At 33.9% G+C, this 16,485-nt stretch overlaps 4 protein-coding genes across 4 annotated transcripts in view; 1 reads left to right on the forward strand and 3 right to left on the reverse strand.

Moving 5' to 3' along the window:
* LOAG_16462 (CBR-NFM-1 protein) overlaps positions 1-2,562 on the reverse strand; it is a gene marked incomplete at both ends in the record, with an annotated part of 4,452 nt that extends 1,890 nt beyond the window's left edge. The window contains 5 exons of the mRNA XM_020449113.1: positions 247-322; positions 600-739; positions 898-1,110; positions 1,467-1,595; positions 2,473-2,562. Coding sequence (XP_020307427.1) covers positions 247-322; positions 600-739; positions 898-1,110; positions 1,467-1,595; positions 2,473-2,562 — 648 coding nt within the window. The remainder of the gene's footprint in view (positions 1-246; positions 323-599; positions 740-897; positions 1,111-1,466; positions 1,596-2,472) is intronic.
* A 1,157-nt stretch (positions 2,563-3,719) lies between these two features.
* LOAG_03474 (hypothetical protein) lies at positions 3,720-10,268 on the reverse strand. Its single transcript, XM_020446328.1, has 14 exons — positions 10,156-10,268; positions 9,715-9,814; positions 9,046-9,199; positions 8,563-8,647; positions 8,267-8,374; positions 7,754-7,920; positions 6,981-7,104; positions 6,734-6,903; positions 6,214-6,377; positions 5,615-5,849; positions 5,312-5,405; positions 4,900-4,986; positions 4,209-4,348; positions 3,720-3,983 (listed from the first exon to the last, which is right to left on the reverse strand). The coding sequence occupies exons 1-14, from the start codon at positions 10,261-10,263 to the stop codon at positions 3,884-3,886; spliced, it is 1,836 nt and encodes a 611-aa protein (XP_020303311.1). The 5' UTR covers positions 10,264-10,268; the 3' UTR covers positions 3,720-3,883.
* A 1,146-nt stretch (positions 10,269-11,414) lies between these two features.
* Positions 11,415-14,558, reverse strand: LOAG_03475 (hypothetical protein). Its single transcript, XM_020446329.1, has 8 exons — positions 14,411-14,558; positions 14,109-14,302; positions 13,791-13,896; positions 13,172-13,323; positions 12,684-12,907; positions 12,292-12,541; positions 11,865-11,943; positions 11,415-11,742 (listed from the first exon to the last, which is right to left on the reverse strand). Exons 2-8 carry the CDS (start codon positions 14,289-14,291, stop codon positions 11,612-11,614), a joined length of 1,125 nt encoding a protein of 374 aa, XP_020303312.1. The 5' UTR covers positions 14,292-14,302; positions 14,411-14,558; the 3' UTR covers positions 11,415-11,611.
* A 469-nt stretch (positions 14,559-15,027) lies between these two features.
* Positions 15,028-15,867, forward strand: LOAG_16463 (hypothetical protein). The gene is made up of 3 exons (XM_020449114.1): positions 15,028-15,165; positions 15,303-15,461; positions 15,720-15,867. Exons 1-3 carry the CDS (start codon positions 15,058-15,060, stop codon positions 15,828-15,830), a joined length of 378 nt encoding a protein of 125 aa, XP_020307428.1. The 5' UTR covers positions 15,028-15,057; the 3' UTR covers positions 15,831-15,867.
* The last annotated feature ends 618 nt before the right edge of the window (positions 15,868-16,485 follow it).

Here is a 16,485-nt window from a genome sequence, read left to right on the forward strand (position 1 = left end):
CAATCTGGTGCGTGTACAACTCAACTCAATTCATCGTGTTTGCATCAACTCAATCCAACTCAACGACGATATCTCACGTAAAATCGCTGGCAATAGTGGTCTCCTACATCACCCTCTCAAACAAACCCGAACAAAATTCGCTACAGAAAGGTGATAACAGAGTAAACAATAAAATATTTTCCGATTAATTTAAAGTAACTAGACAGCAAATATGGTGAAATATTTAAGAAGTCTTAAAAAACTAACACATATGGGATAGTACTGAATTCCATACATTTCTAAGTCCTGTGCAACCCGTAGATATTCCATTTCTGCATCTTCCCTGTAACACTACCATTTTTTCCTTCTTTTTTTTTCTTTTTTTGTTTGACTTATTTTTCCGAAAATTATATCAAGACTACCCACGAGTAACACAGTTCTAGAAATAAAAGTATGAACTAAATGATCTAAACGCGTTCCTCTCACATCTATGGTGTTATATCGTACGTTATATCGTACTGTTTAATTACATATTCTAGCAGCAGCACATTTAATACAAGAACCGAATGTTTTTAACTGAACTCCCACTAGTAAAAAAAATCATAGATATGTAAAATTACCTGCTTTGTCCACTATTATTTATCCACCATCGTTTGATGCGCTCCTCCCACATCTGTGGTGTCATATCGTACTGTTTGATTACACATTCTGGCAATAACTCACTTAACTGCAACTTCGAACTCGCCACACAGTCACCTTGCTGAATAACTTACACTTCTTTAATTCATAACTTTGCGAAATTCTTTCAAAAACAAAGAGAAGCAACTCTACTAGCGCGTTATCCATTCCAACTACAGAGCACATCTACAAAAAAAGTCTCGAAATTAGCAATTTCTTGCAGATATAATATAAACTCACAATTGCCTGTACAGCATAAGATGCAAGAAGAACAGATGCTTCAGCGGAGCAATATAGCTGCATACTTAGAATACTTTGCTTGATTTGAAGGAAGAAAAGATGACGCGTTATATCCTGTATCAGTTCTTCTTCGACATCTTCCGGATAAAACTTCACAAGAAATATGAGATGTATCGAACCATCTTCCTGCTTTGGCACTTCCTGTTTATTTATCTAAAATTTAAGCAATTAATAAATAACAAATGAAAGTCTAATGAGCAGCGAAGCAATCTGATGGCTGGCATTATGAGAACAAAAACACCACTGTATCCGAAATGAAGTTGTACTAATGGTGAACATGTTATACTTAACAAATAATTTAGGAGTACATCGATGGTCAAAAGTGCAAAAATATTCTCAAATTTGTTCGAAAAATGAATCTTTTTTAAAATCTTTTTTGGCAATAACATGTATCGAAAACCCACTTATTTAGCGAAACGCTCATGTACAACATGTAATTTAAAGCATGCAAAATTTTTGACAATTAATGTCGAAAACACGACATATAGCAGCAATGAAATCAAACAAACTTTTTTATCCATTTGTAGCCAGCACGGAATCCCCTTCTTGTTCACAAACTGTAAACCAAAAAACCAAATCTCCCTTAGACCAATAATCCTGCAAACTGTATCAAACAGCTGTCGTCCTGTACAGTCTGGCTGCAAAATTCTGCGAGAACATTAGAAGCGACACAAAAATTTAAATACAAGCAATTTTCAATTTATAAATGGAAGCAGAAATTTAATAAACCCATAGTAACAGCATACAAAGTATACTCCAGATCAACTTGAAATTTTAAGTTTTTCTATCTAATATGACTACATTGGTGAATACTTTTTCTTGCAGGAATTTTTTAATATCTACTGTGTTAGATAACATTAAAATTCAAAAATCAAGAGAAGGGTGAGGTTAAAAGAAAAAATGAAATCAAATGATAAAAGAACTTTGCTGGACGGGATCCACTGGTAATAGATTCACATGATTTTAACGTACATACTTTCTTCTTAAATCATATAAACATTACCTATGACACATATTTATTTATTCTAACACATTTTTGTTATCATTATAGACAGCAAAGTCCTTTGTTGTGATGAATGAGAAAAGGAATGAAGAAGCTAACTATTTGAGTTTTTAAATGCTTATATATTTTTTGAATAACGATTGGTAAGCCGGCAATCTGACAAACTAATAAAACTAGTAAACCAAAGACAAAGTAGCTTGACATAGTTGCACTTAATAATCTAACCTAATAATTCTCCCCGTCCAAATATTCTTCTACCAATTCTTAGACGAGTATACCCAGTACTATTAACCTGACAACGCAGCAAATTTAGTGATTTGAAAACGTCATAATTTGATAGTAAAAAATAAAAAATAAAAAAAATCAATCCAGTAAATTACTGATCCCATAATATTCCAGTGATGCATTAACTTATTAATCAAGTGATCCAGTAATATGTTACTCCAGCAACCACAGAAATCAGCAGTCCAATAATACGTAAAACATTACAACGATCAAATAAATAAACAAACCTCGATAGTAATTTTCTCCAGGTCGGCATCCATAGTGCTTACTTTGACATGTAAATATTTCCCGCTACCTCCAGATGAAAAGAACCCCATTTTTGTACTATCAGTGATAACGTTCAACTTTTGGCTCACCAGTTAATTAGCTCTGATTTTTTTCAAAGAAAAATCTCGTCGAATTCATTGCTATGCCACTGTCTTTACATTTCACAATAATTGAATCTGACTGAAAAAGACAAGAAATTTACACTACAGAACAAACTTTTATTATCACTACAGTGATTCTTACTGATTAATGTCTTTACTGACATAACGATTCTTATTCCTATTTAGAACGGAATGATAAAGATTTGCTCGGTTTAATCTAATTAAAAAACCAAAGAGAGAAAAAAAAGGAGGGAGAGAAGAAGGAGGAAAGAGAAAAAACAATAACAAATATGACCAGGATAGTTAAATATCAAGTGGCCATAGCGCAGTCACCACCGTGAAAGTTACACCGTGAGAATCTCAAAAGATCAAACCAAAAGTTATATACTTCAGACATCGCTTTGAACTTATGGAATGACGCAGGGTTGACAACGCTGTAGCATAGTGCAATAAATTCATCCCCCGCGGGTCGCAAGCTAAAAGAGTTCCATGCCATCTGTCTTGTGTTTTTCTGGGGTTAAGGTGGCTATCATACCACTCTCAGCAATATATACCGCTTGGTAATAGTTATCTCGTAGTGAAATCGTAGGACTATATGCCACTCAGGTGGATGAATTAGGCATTACACAGACCAATCTATTTAATTCATTGCTAGTTATCTTAGTGTAGTCAAAAAAAAAAACAGGCAATTTATCGTACTTATGGTATGATGATTGGTATATACAATCACCATAGCTTGAGTTCCCTTATCCCACGCTCTTGCTCATGTGATATTTGTAGTCTGACCTTTCATTTTTATTAATTTTTAAAGTACCAATTAGCAATCAATAATAGTGACAACAATGATAATTGTGGAATCATAAGTTATATATGATTAAAACAAATCAAACCAACAAATATCAAATGGAGAATGTACTAACAAAGTGCAAGCTTCTATGCAAATTTCGAAAAATTTCAAGAAAATGGATTTCGGATCTATTTGTAATTGAGTGAATTGACAATATTATATCTATTCGAAGTAAATACTTTCAACTAAAGTTTTCTGCCCATATGTATAACCAGAATGACCGTCTCCCACTACTTACCTGGTTTCATTGAATTACTTCCTAGTTTCGTAGCAGAATTGAAACAGATTAGGTTTTTATTTTATAATGAAGTAGGAGTTCAAAACTCTTGAAATTCCAAATGTCATAAAACTCGAAATTTCTATTATTTGACAACAAAAATGAGGACAATGCAGTTAGTGAAAGACAATACTGATCGTATGACTTTAGCATCTTGCAATCAGGCCATTGATTCTTGGCTCCAACAAATTGTCAATTACTGCTTGCTCTAGTTCAGCAAGTTGTTTCTGTACATCAACTAAGTCTCTGAAACTATTCCTTTTAATGAAATTTTTGGAAGGAATATAAAGTAAATAGCTGGTTTTGAGTAATAAGGCGAAGGAATGGCATTATCGATGATTGATGTCATCAATAACGCACTTGGAATGAGGCATAATATCTTCTACCTCTATATTTTTAGGCTTACTTTCTTCCCTTACCTTTAACTCTGTTGTCTCATAACTTGAAGCAAAAAAAGGCATAAGAATGTACTTCTTCGTTTTGCCTGGTGGTGATTTAAATTCAATATAATATTTGATCTTTGGTTCAGTTCCACTTGCCCGTATTGTTGTCCAACTACCGTCCGATAATGTGAATGTAATCATTTCGGATGAAGTACTGAGTGGAAGAATCTGTAACAGAAAAAAGTTTCCGCAAACCACAATCAGTATCGCAGAACACCATCATTATCACTTCAACAACCAATTATCGGAGGAGATGAAACCTTAATCTTCAATTGGTATCCAACAATTAAATGTCTTCATTTGATCTTTATATTAAAATGATCAAACTGCCATAATCTCTCCATTTGTGATTATTGCAATATGGCGAATTCGGATTATTGCTTTATCTATAACTGTATTTCTCAATGAATATAAAATCCAATTTCTTCTTATATTTAGTATTTGATTTGTTGTCTTTTTGAAGCCTAATTTTCTATATCACGCAAAATGTAACATACAAAATGTACAAATCTTAAGATAGTCGTACAATTATCGTAATCTATTCTTCATCGTATATGACGAATATTTATTTGTAATTATTATAAAGAGTAGGAAACCGTCAGTTACATTGGCAATATGAGATGAAGGAGACAGATGAAATAAGATGTTTAGAATGTAGTCCAATAAAAAACACCAGAAGTGAGTAGATGATGTTAGTTTAAAAAATAAGTAAAACTTGCTGGTTTATTTCCAGGTTGCTCATTATCATACCCAACCGTCAGGTCACGCACATATTTAACAACCAGTTTCCCGATTTTTTGAGGATACTGAAATTTCAAAGATGCATTCATTTCAGTTTTTTTTTTTTTCACTAGATAAATTATCATTCAGTGTAGGATGTCTCATGATACTAAGTGCACCCCGAATACCGTTGATAACGGGATTCTCTAAAGAAGCGCATCATACTAACCACCAGAATGTTTTATCTTTTTTCCTGCTCCTTTAATTACTGATAAAAACACAGTCTAGATTCGCAGAAGAATTATGACCGATTTCATAGGTCATTAAATTCGTCAGGAGGTTTTTTTTTTTATTGTAGTTACGAATGTAAACTGTACTTCTCATGGAACAGTGTTTTAAAATAAATAGTACCTTATTATCCTTTCGCATTTTTGCAAAAATGCTCTTCATAGTTGTTTGATTGGGTACAAACCAATACGAACTGCTAATCAGATGGAAACCATATCTATAATAATGGGTCTTTTACTTTCCGAAATAAGCAGGAAGGTTAAAGAAATATTCGAATCTTATTGTTACTTAATATTCTAGGTGTTCCTTTTGAAAAAAAGTTGGAGTTACTGATATCTTACTCATGTCTGCAATAACCTAATTTTTTCCTCAAGAACTTCACTTTTGTGTCGTAACTGGATCAATTTTTAATATATTTAGACCAACTCGCTGTAAATGTTGAGGAGTTGTTCAGCAAGAGTTAATTGCTTGGAATATAAATAAGATGTCAATTCAGCAAATGTTGCCGCCGCAGTAATACCATCTTTATCAAGAGCATGCCCCAGCATGAAACCAATTGATTCTTCCCATGCGAACAGCACAGTTTTCCCAAGACGGCGAAGCTCATCCGCTTTATTTCCTAACCATTTAAATCCCGTTAAACCTTGTTCAGTTTTGAAACCTGAAATGAATTTGAACTTCATTTTTTACTTTCCATTCAAGTCATCGACTATGGTTTCACATAGCTTGAAACTGCTTGATCACATTTTATATTCGTTTACTATAGCCATATGTTCCAAAGTACGCTGGGTATTTTTTTCTTTCTATCAACCGTGAGGTATTGGTAAGCGAGAAGGATTATATTTTCTAGGATACCTATAGTAACTTCTAAAGAAATTCGATTCTGAATTTGAGTTTCAACTTGAATCTAGAGTTCTGCTTCTTAAACAGTAGAAAATGTTTTTAAACAATAGAAAATGTCCAGTGTTAGTTCGCATATGGATATTCCTCTTTAAAAGTCGATCTCTTTAGACATCTATAATTACCTTCTTTGGTAGCAATAGTACGACTTATCGAAGACGTAACAGCACTGTTTATAATGTACAGATTTGAGGGATCCTTTTGTGGATTTTGCTCTCGCCAGCAATGCCAAATCCACCACGAAATCAGAGCGCCCATTTCATTCCCCGTGAAAATCTTCCATTCACCTCTAAAATTTAAAAAATTAGAAAATAAAATTGATTTACAATCAGTTCCACCGACAAATTAACTAGTAGTTGAAAAACTATTGCTTAGCCTTCACAATGCCCATATAACGAAGATGTTCGGCCATTTGCAATTTTTATCAGAATCATCCGCGCTGTTCAGTCACCCAGTCCCCGGTCTATGACGGATGTCTCCCAATGAGATATATGAACTGCTTAATAATGTCCAGCTATGCACCACACTCTACCACAGCCACTTCCGTATCATAAGGTAGTCAGCTAAATGGTAGATTCCCATAAAAAGTGAAGTGAACTGAATTGCGATTGAATGAAACAACGATTGGTTCGATAAATTTAGTACTTGGGCTGTTTTTCCGCTAACTGAAAACGATCGGCATCTGGATCGTTGGCCAAAATTATGTTAGAATTATGTTTATCAGCTGTTGCTATAGGTATTGTGAACACTTTCTGACCTTCTTCCGGATTTGGAAATGGTAATGTTGGAAAGTCCGGATTTGGCTCTGCATGCTCCTGGAAAAATTTTTTTTACCAGTTAACATTGGCAGAGTATTAATTAAAAACCAACAAGGAACATAGTTACTTCATACCTTTACAATAACTATCTTTTCAGATGGGAATCCGAAATCTTTCAACATCCTTATCATATACGGTACTCCAACGCCATGGAATGCGGTATAAGTGAATTTTATCGGACATTTTTCATTCAGAGACCTGTTTTAAAATCATGTATTATAAATTAAAATATATACAGTTTGTTTTCTCCGAAAAAATGTACCATTAAAATGCATGATTTTGTGATAGGCCAACATCACATTGTGGAATTCGGTATAAGCGAACATGCATATTTTGTACATAGTTTTTAATTCCAAAACATTATATCACCACCCACAAGTCAATCGAAAGTTGTTTATACAAATACTTATTTTCCCCTACAAAAAATATCAATAACAACACTATATTTATCTTTAATTTTGAGCACACTTTTGTACAGTAAACCAAAAAACGAACAAAATTAAAACCGGTATTAAATTTGTTAATGTTTACTAAATTACGTCTTTTTAGCCAATGACTAAATCGGTAGAGTTTCAAAATTCTTATGAATTATAATTAACATATATTGAAATCCAAATATTAAATCAAAGGTTTAGAGAGTCGCTCAATCACATACTTTACTCAAGCTTTATTTCTTTTATCCAGGAAGCTAAAGTTTCCAATAAAATCAGTTGGTCCCAATTGATTTTTTCCAGCATTTTAGCTGACCTTCGTTCTGTTTTTAATGTTTAACAATTTATTAACCCAGAATGGTTTAGTACCCCCTTTAAATACGTAAATTACTTATAATGATTAATATGTAACTTACTTATAACGACACAAGGACAATTCTTCGGCGAAATATTTTTCTATTACGGGATCAGCTGAATGTGAAAGTGAATGGGCTGAAAGTTTTGATATATCCCAATACTCCGGCTTTGGTTCCATATTTTCATAAGCAAGTCGACATATTTCCGAATCGTGAGGTGCCAATATCTATACATTAAACATATATTCCATATAAAAGGGAACACTAATCCCAAATGATGTGTCTTTTGTGAGTTCAACTTTTTCAAAGGTTTGTCTTTAACTGAATTCACTCATCACTCACTAAAAGCAGAAAAATTGACAGTGCTCTAAAATCATTTCTTTTCCTTCCAATGTGCGTATCAATATCATACATTGATATACGGATCACAAACTGAAATATGAGATGAGATTCAACACTATAAACTAAATTATTCCAAGTGGAATTCAAAATTTTAAATTAAGCAGTTTTTTTTAGACCTCAAAATACCATGTTTTATCAATCCATCGTTATTTCCATAGGAAACAAATTTACCTGCGCTCCGTTTGTCCAATAAACTTTGTAGCCATTATCTTGTTTTGGATTATGAGAAGCTGTTATCATCAAACCAGCATCACATTTGAGTTGTATTGTTGCATACGACTGTAATTTTCATCAATTCAAAATGATTTATCTCGCTATTGCTGCTGATCCAAAAGTTGATGTCAATAAAATATTTAAATGGTTGGACTTTTGGAACGGTTAGATTTTCTAGGAAGACTTTTGTCATTGCAACACAGCTAGAAAAATGGCAGAGCTTATTGTACGAAAAAAAGAAGAAATTCACTTGCCACAAGTGGTGTTGGGCAACATTTTGAAAATAGATATACTTTGATCCCATTATGAACAAATACATTCGCAGCCAGTGTAGCCCAACTAAAAATTATAAACTGACTGGTAAAAATTGATCTCCATTAAATTAAATCAATAAACTCTTACAAAATTCAGGTAAGCGCATCATTACTACACTTTCCACAGCAGGAAATTAGGGTACACATATATACATGTACTTTTGGAATTGTGAGAGAATGAGGAAAACACCGCGTGCTTTGATTAGCAAAGATGAGGTGATCCACATCATCAGAAACACAATCATCTGAAGGGATTTACAATGTTTTGGAATGTTTTAAATTCATAAGTTCCTTTTATAGAACAAAGGAATATATCGTCTTTTCAGTCTTTTCTTTTTCCAGTAAAATAATATGATTGTTTCAAAAGGGAAATAGGAAGCATGAGATGAGAAAGTGGACACGAAGAGTTTAAAGGTAAAGAACCGTTCGCTGTTGTGACGACCATCATAACCAATGGCGACACCACTGCTCTGACGTTTATACACATCTTTCAAGTGTGCGGCAAAACCACTGGTGAGCATCAGTACTGTCAAATCGTTCAGCCGACAGAAACCAGCTTCCATTTTTGTTCGCACACCTGGAAAAGCCTTGCTAAAAAAAATGATGTCTAAATGAAAAACTTAAAATTTAATTTTATATTCCAAACCAATTTTTCAGTATCGTTATGTTGATTAAAGTTAGCTTTACAATGTTAATATGATGCGGAAAATGATACTGTATGGCTCAGAGACTAGTTATGCTATGACGACGTAGTAGGTCTTAATATATTAAGGTACGAGCAGTCCCACTTTTTTAATTCCACTTCTGTCTTATCAGTATTTCCTTCGATCCTCAAGCAATAGGACGGATTAGGAAACTGAATTATGAAATAACGGAAAAATAAAACGAAATAACTAATTTAAGAAATACAAACTTCGTTTTTTTTTTTAAATAGTAGCTATTGTTGCCGGCTATTGTCCTATTCATAACTTCGGTAATAAGAAAAGATTTACCGAAACGAAAAAATATCTTAAAATACACTGTTCAAATTGAAAGTCAATTTTAAGTAGGAAATTCATTTCAAACAAGAAACCAGCCCAAAGCAAAGCATACCAGCTGTACCAAACGATAGCTTGCCACACATTCTTGATTTCAACTCTCCAACATCTTTTTTCTTCCATAATTCGTCAATTTCTGCATGACTTTGTTCGTTCTGTAAAATCAAATCTGTTGAAATGACTTTGAGCTTTAATTAATGGTACTTGATGTCTCAACATGCCATACTCCTCCAGCTATTCACCTAAGTTACATTTTTGTCCCTTCCAAATCCTGAAAATCAAAGTCATCATTGTGGTATAGGATGAATAAAACCACCATATGATCCTTATATTTTTAGTAAAAATAAGAAAAATAAAACCGTTATGGTTTTTATCAACAAAAGGAACAGAAGGAACGGACAGAGACGTAATATATTCCACAGTAAGAAAATATCAAATCAAAACAGAGTAAAAAGGAAAAAATTAAACCATAAATTAAAAATGAATAAAGTCATACATTATCCCACTTCAGCCAATTTGAAGTAAGCGTTTCGTAATTTTCCATTCTACTCGACAGATTACCAGTATAAATCGAGTCCTTCCTATATGGAAAATGATTTAACATTCAAAAATTCCCTAAATTTGTCAAAATATTCAAGAAATTGTGGCAGGAAAAGAATCGGTCAAAAAACAACCACACGAAGGAATCAATGCACTTACACCAGCATCTAAGAGTTTTTGTTCATCCAGCACTTAAAGTATTATACAGCTATGATTAATTAAATTTCCAGGCTTAAATCGTTAAGTATAAGAGTTTTTTGAAATCTTGCTGCAAAATTTTTAACGAATGTTGAGTGCTACCTAATCACAACGTTTAATCCCGTTAGAGCGAATATTCACTTATTTTGTCAATTTTGGTCATTTTTAAATATATCTAATGTTAAATATATCTCTTCTCATCCTTCTCAAAACTTCGAATACCATCTAACAAAAAAAAGAAAAACTTGGAAATAAAAAAGTTCGGGAAGAGTGTGAATGAATAAAGAAGTATAGGTAGTGTTAAACAACTTATTAGTGAGAATGATATCTGTAGGTGAAGGCGAAGGAAATGATCGGGAAAAAAGTAAAAGGAAGGACACTAGTAATAAAAAGAAGGAGGGCAATGGCACTATCGGCAATCGGTTCACAGAATCAAGCACATCATAAATCATCTCGACGAAATGGCAACGGTTACGACACGATAATTGACCAAAAATTGTTCAAATTCATGTGCCATCCATATGAGTTCATGAACACGCTATGGCACTGAAAACTTCCCTCTAAAAAATAAATTGGACAAAATCATGTCATGCCATGCAATGTTTAAAAAGAGAAGAAAGCCAACATTCCATTCTCATTATAAACAACATTCATACATGCAATAATATCTAACGATACAAGCGTAATCATGTATCGACATCGCAATTAGACATGAAAGGTATTGTCAGTATATATATATATATATATATCTTCCTCGCCAGTTAACGTGAGGATCTCTGCAGTATTGAAAACACTTTATCAATTATGGGAGGAATATGTCTTACAAAATCTATATTAATAATTTCTTGATAGAAATTGTACTCTAAAAATTAATTAATGAGTGATTATAATTGTAGCAAAAGTGTCTTCATCTGTTGATTAACTGACGATCGTGTATTTATCATATAAAAAGCAAGAATTCTTAGAATACCATCAACAACACCTGCGACAACTGGTCTCTTCCTGGTTATTCTTCCTCCTCCTCCTCCTCCTCCTCCTCCTCCTTTTTCCTTTGTTTTTCACTAACATTAAATTCGGGAATATGCATGTTGTCTCATGACAAAAAAGAATGAATAATTCACTATAAATAATCTGTAATTGCATAGAGTTCTTCGGCCAAATCAAAAAGTCACAAAGGCAAAACATATTCACTGCAAACAATGCAACATATATATTCAATAATATACATGATTCTCTTTGGTAAGTGAACTTATTGATGTTGTAGCTCTCGGATCATCATCAGATGGTTTGTAGTCTTCTGTTGATTTAACCGTTGCAACAAGACTCCATTTTTTCAATAAATTTTCTAAAAAACAGTTTCCACTTATTAAGCAAGTAAAGTCGAATTTTTTTTCTCAAATTACCTTGGCCTTATGGCATGGAAAAGAATTGTGATAGAAAACATAAATGAAAAAACATTTTACTTACCTTTCCATAATCGTATGTATCCATCTGAACTTCCAGTTGTTAAGACTGTTCCAGTTATGTTCCATGACAACCGCCAAATCTATCAAAGTTTTTGATTTTAATTACTAGGAAAATATCTACAGTGTAATCACAGAGTAAAGTAAGCAATATTTTTGTTGGTTGGCATAGAAAGTTGATTCAGATTTGTGGCCATACTCTGCATGTGACGTCAAAAATGTTGTACTGAATCAGTGCAAAAGATAACAGTATCGTCAGTTTTAATGATTAAGTAAAAAAGGTTATAAGGCCAAACCATCAACCACCTTCCCTAAACTGTTAGCTAGTTAGGAGTATTGTAGAGATAAATCTTTTCATTTTCAACATGATGCCATGATACATTAAAAGAATGGTATAGAACATGAAGAAATTAACAGTGATAGTTGAGAACCTGAACAGGTGAATGAGACGGATTTTCAAGTGCTTCCAATTGCGTTATATCGTATTCAGTTGGTCCACCTCGTTCAATCAAATCAACATTAAAACCAGCGGTTTTCCCAGTCTCACTCAACTTGAAGATGCAAATATCTTTGGAACCAACAGCAAGTAAATGATATGACCGTCCAGCAGGTGGAGCAAAAGCAATATCCGTCACCGGCTCAGTTACTTTTAAGGATGGGGTATTCAACAGCTGCCACTTTCTAAAAATGCATCTCGTCAGCAAAGCATACAGTGAGTGTTATGTTCACAAGAATTCCGCTAATTCTGAACCAAAAAATCGAAATAGATGATGTCAAGATACAGAAGAGTGTTATATAAGCTCTAATTATTAATAAGAAAGACCGAAGATTGTCGTGATATTCATAAACAACCACTCGTTTTCCAGTTGTATGTGCATCATCCGATCCTACAGCAATAAGCGGTTTGGTAAGACGATGTGTACTCCACGACAGGCAACTGCAGCGGTATCGAAAAACGACTATGTCTTGATTCAGACTCCACATAGATAAATTCATAATATCTGGAGCTTCGTACACTCGTAATATTCCTTGGGAAGATACTGTCGCCTATAAATAAATCATATTAAATAACTAAATCGAAAAATGACACTAAAACGAATTAAAACGAAAAAAAATTTTTTTTCACTAAAACGAAAAATAACTATATATTCACGTCAAATTCATACGTCAAATCCAGCTTTTAAGTTAGCATTTCAATGAAATCTGAAGAAAATCTAGTCCTGATTGAAATTTGATTGATGCATTCTCAAGCCTTAAAAAAGCACTGGTGAATAAGACGAAGTGTATCAAATACTCAGTACTGTTGCTTACAAGCATTAATCCAAGATGCCTTGGAGCAAACTTGATATCAGTAACGTTATGACGACTATCAACGAGTTGACAACAACGTTTCCAACGTGCTTGTTGCGGTTTCTGGGCACTGTGAATACTATTTCTCGTTATTGTCTTGACCGGTTGACGTACTGCAATACAATGTTTTTACCTTCAAATTTGAAGCAAATAATTTAATCTGCATTCAGGAAATTGAACTGGTTTACTTTATTTTTTTTTGAATTTGTATATTGTATTTTATATTTTCTATACATTTTAGTCGAAATTTGAACTCAGATTAGTATATCTTACGTAATGGATCTATTTCATCCAGTGTTATAATGATGTGTTATGAACTTTGTCATCAAATGGTGGCTGGATTAAATGCACGTTATGGAAGATAATTACGACTGGTTCATATTTGACTTTCTTTGATTAATCATCTCATTGGTAAAATGGGATGATCAATGAAAGGTGAGATGGAATGACCAATGGAAGTTAGATTTGAATCAATCGTATTTATCCTTCATAACGCGAAAATAAATCATCCTTACTGATAAATATTATAGGCTTTACTAAATGTAGTTTAATAAATTATGAGCATAGGGATTTACAGAACCCGTTTCCTCCCATATCGTTACACTTCGATCAAATGAGCATGTAGCCAAAATTTGTCCAAATTCAGGATGTGCCCAAATTACTTTCCATACAGGTCCGCCATGGCTCTGTAATGGCATAATGCAAATAGCACTTTCCATTTATAATAACTGTAATTAGTCAGATACAAATCCAACACTTTTTGTTAATGTCATGAGCATTGAAAATCATCAAACATGACTGAAGCACAGCATTTCATACTTTCCTTATTAAAAAGTAATCGAAATCATCGATGAAATGATCAGTCAAAGGAAGTTAAATCTAAAACAATCGCACACACCTTCCATGACGCGGATTTAATCCAACTACCATCTGGTGACAAATTCCATACACACACCATCATATCGCTGGATGATGTAGCAATCCGTCGTCCGTGAAAATCGAACGCAACGTGATGAATGAGGTCACGTTGTTGATCGTTGAATATAACTGATGTTGAGAATTGCTCCGATGATGATGCCATTTGTTTCAAATCTCAAATACAACTATAATGTTTCGAGAACGCACAACTTCAGTAAATGGAGGAAAAAAAATCATGAACGAGAATTTTTTTTCGAAAATGAATACATTTTAATAAAGTACCTTGGAAACAATATATAATTACAAATACTGCGGTTGGCTGCAACTCTGAAACGTAATTAACTCAAGACGAAGCTGGAAAGTTTACAACATTAAATCATACAATGCAGTCTAGAAGTTCAATAATAACACAGAAATCACCTAAGAAACCCCTTGAATTTCGCCAGAAGCTCTCTTTTGCGCCGATTAATACTTCACGGCTCAGGCAGCTCAGGCTCATAATAACTGGATGAAAAGAGCCATTGAGAAGTTGCCGATGGTCAAGTCCAAGAATCTGGAAGTATCATTCATTAAAGTAACCAGAAATTGAATCTTAACTCACTGAAAGGAATACTAATATGGACATATCGCTTAGACACCGATCAACGATGAAATAATTGAGAGACGTAAGGAATAACAGAGATAAATGAGTGACGGGAAATTCTTTAAAGAACTGAAACTAATTAACTAAAATTGTGAATGAAAATAACGGCTGAAATCAGATGCCAATCCCGTTTCTGATTCCTATTTGTTGAAGCTTGTCGAGCTGCTGAAATATCCCATAATATTGAAAGTGGACTTCTTAACCTTTTCCGTTTTAAATGAAGAGGAGGGTTAGGGATCATGTTACCATGGAAATATCCAGCTTTCATAGACTTGCATTATTACTGATGAATATCTTTGGTATGGAAATCGCACTCGTAACTATTGTACTACTTGTATCTGCTGCTTATTTCATCTTTGTTATCCTAATTTTCTGCATTTGTATTCGATTCCAAGTTAGTCTATTTTCCCTTAGTCTCGAGAATGTTGTCAAGAATATGAGGAAATATTAGAAAATGCAAAGTCCTTGTAGCAATGAATTCAAAGTGCTAATTTTTCCACGTATTTGTTATAAATATAATTTCTGTTCCAGCCACACCGATTTATTCAGTCTCGTAAGGCACGGAGGTTCGAAGAGGAAACATCGCGGGTATTGGCGTCTTCCTATTTGGATTGCTCCGGCATCGCGAAGTGTTGTCCATGTCCAGTTTTCAGTTTCCGACAGTTTTTGAAATCCTGTTGCTGCGACTCGGTAACTAACGTTGCTTCGTACATTTGGAATGTGGAAGGGATCTTTGAACCAGAAAACTCTTCTTCAAAATCATGAACTGCAAGACTCTTCTTCTCACAGTCTTTTGGAAACTTTCACTTTCTAAAAAGTTTCATTAAAGCTCGTTCCCGAATACATACCTATCTTGGGATCGCTGTGGTATCGCTGCAGTATGCTGCAGTATAGAACGAATATTAAAACTGTAAAATATGTGAATAATTCGCATATGATACATTGCAGGAGAAATTGCGACGTAGTGTGAACTGCGAATGCATACGACCAGCCATACATGGTTCACAAGGTTCCGAAGGTTTAAACTTCGTCTGCTGTCAAGTTGTTGGTAACAGTTAGGGCATAAACATCAATTTCCCGGTCTTGTCAATCTTTCCCTCAAAAAATATACATCCTTTAGTTTGTTACTATACTATTTTAACATGACGCAACCCTTGGAGACAGACCAACTTCTAGATCTCAATCAAAGGGTGAAATGTTGTATTAGTCACGTCAGTCCCTGCAAAACCCTCCAACCCATGTACTTTTCGACGCAAATTACGCTTCAGAGTGCCCTGGTCCATGAGCAGTGCTTCAGTATGGCCAAGAGAACACACAAGTTCAAAAAGCCTACACTTGAATAAGTCGGAAATTGCTTACGCTACATCATATTAATAAAGATGTAGTGACAAGGCATAAGTATTTTTTTATCTTGACGATATATATATTATGACGCAAAGAACAAAGAGTATGATATAATCGTGTCATTTCATTATCATAAATAGCAGCGGGCATGAACATTAAAAGGGAAGAATCCAACCGAAAAGATCAGTTAAGACAATAAAGAATGCGGAGAAATCAGAGGAAAACGATGGTAAAATTACGATCTACTCTTCATTACAATAAATCGGTTTTCCGCAGAAATATCTCCTACGTCCAGTTTGTTCTTTCAGACAGAATTAACTAGATTTTTATTTCTGAATTACTTGGTTAATTCTGCGGAATGAATACGTGA

Source organism: Loa loa (assembly GCF_000183805.2).
Source record: "Loa loa unplaced genomic scaffold supercont3.4, whole genome shotgun sequence".
Taxonomy (NCBI): Eukaryota; Metazoa; Nematoda; class Chromadorea; order Rhabditida; family Onchocercidae; genus Loa; species Loa loa.

Excerpts from the sequence above, each read along its gene's own strand:
- LOAG_03475 (XM_020446329.1), bottom strand. The coding sequence starts at position 14,291 with ATGGCATCATCATCGGAGCAATTCTCAACATCAGTTATATTCAACGAT. Across the intron at positions 13,897-14,108 it reads TTAAATCCGCGTCATGGAAG|AGCCATGGCGGACCTGTATG; the intron begins GTGTGTGCGATT and ends ATGCCATTACAG. Across the intron at positions 11,944-12,291 it reads CGTCTCATTCACCTGTTCAG|ATTTGGCGGTTGTCATGGAA; the intron begins GTTCTCAACTAT and ends AAACTTTGATAG.
- LOAG_03474 (XM_020446328.1), bottom strand. The coding sequence starts at position 10,263 with ATGTTAAATCATTTTCCATATAGGAAGGACTCGATTTATACTGGTAAT. Across the intron at positions 8,648-9,045 it reads GGTCGTCACAACAGCGAACG|TTGGGCTACACTGGCTGCGA; the intron begins GTTCTTTACCTT and ends TATAATTTTTAG. Across the intron at positions 5,406-5,614 it reads CTCCTCAACATTTACAGCGA|ATATGGTTTCCATCTGATTA; the intron begins GTTGGTCTAAAT and ends CCATTATTATAG.
- LOAG_16463 (XM_020449114.1), top strand. The coding sequence starts at position 15,058 with ATGAATATCTTTGGTATGGAAATCGCACTCGTAACTATTGTACTACTT. Across the intron at positions 15,166-15,302 it reads GCATTTGTATTCGATTCCAA|CCACACCGATTTATTCAGTC; the intron begins GTTAGTCTATTT and ends TTTCTGTTCCAG. Across the intron at positions 15,462-15,719 it reads AATCCTGTTGCTGCGACTCG|GAGAAATTGCGACGTAGTGT; the intron begins GTAACTAACGTT and ends GATACATTGCAG.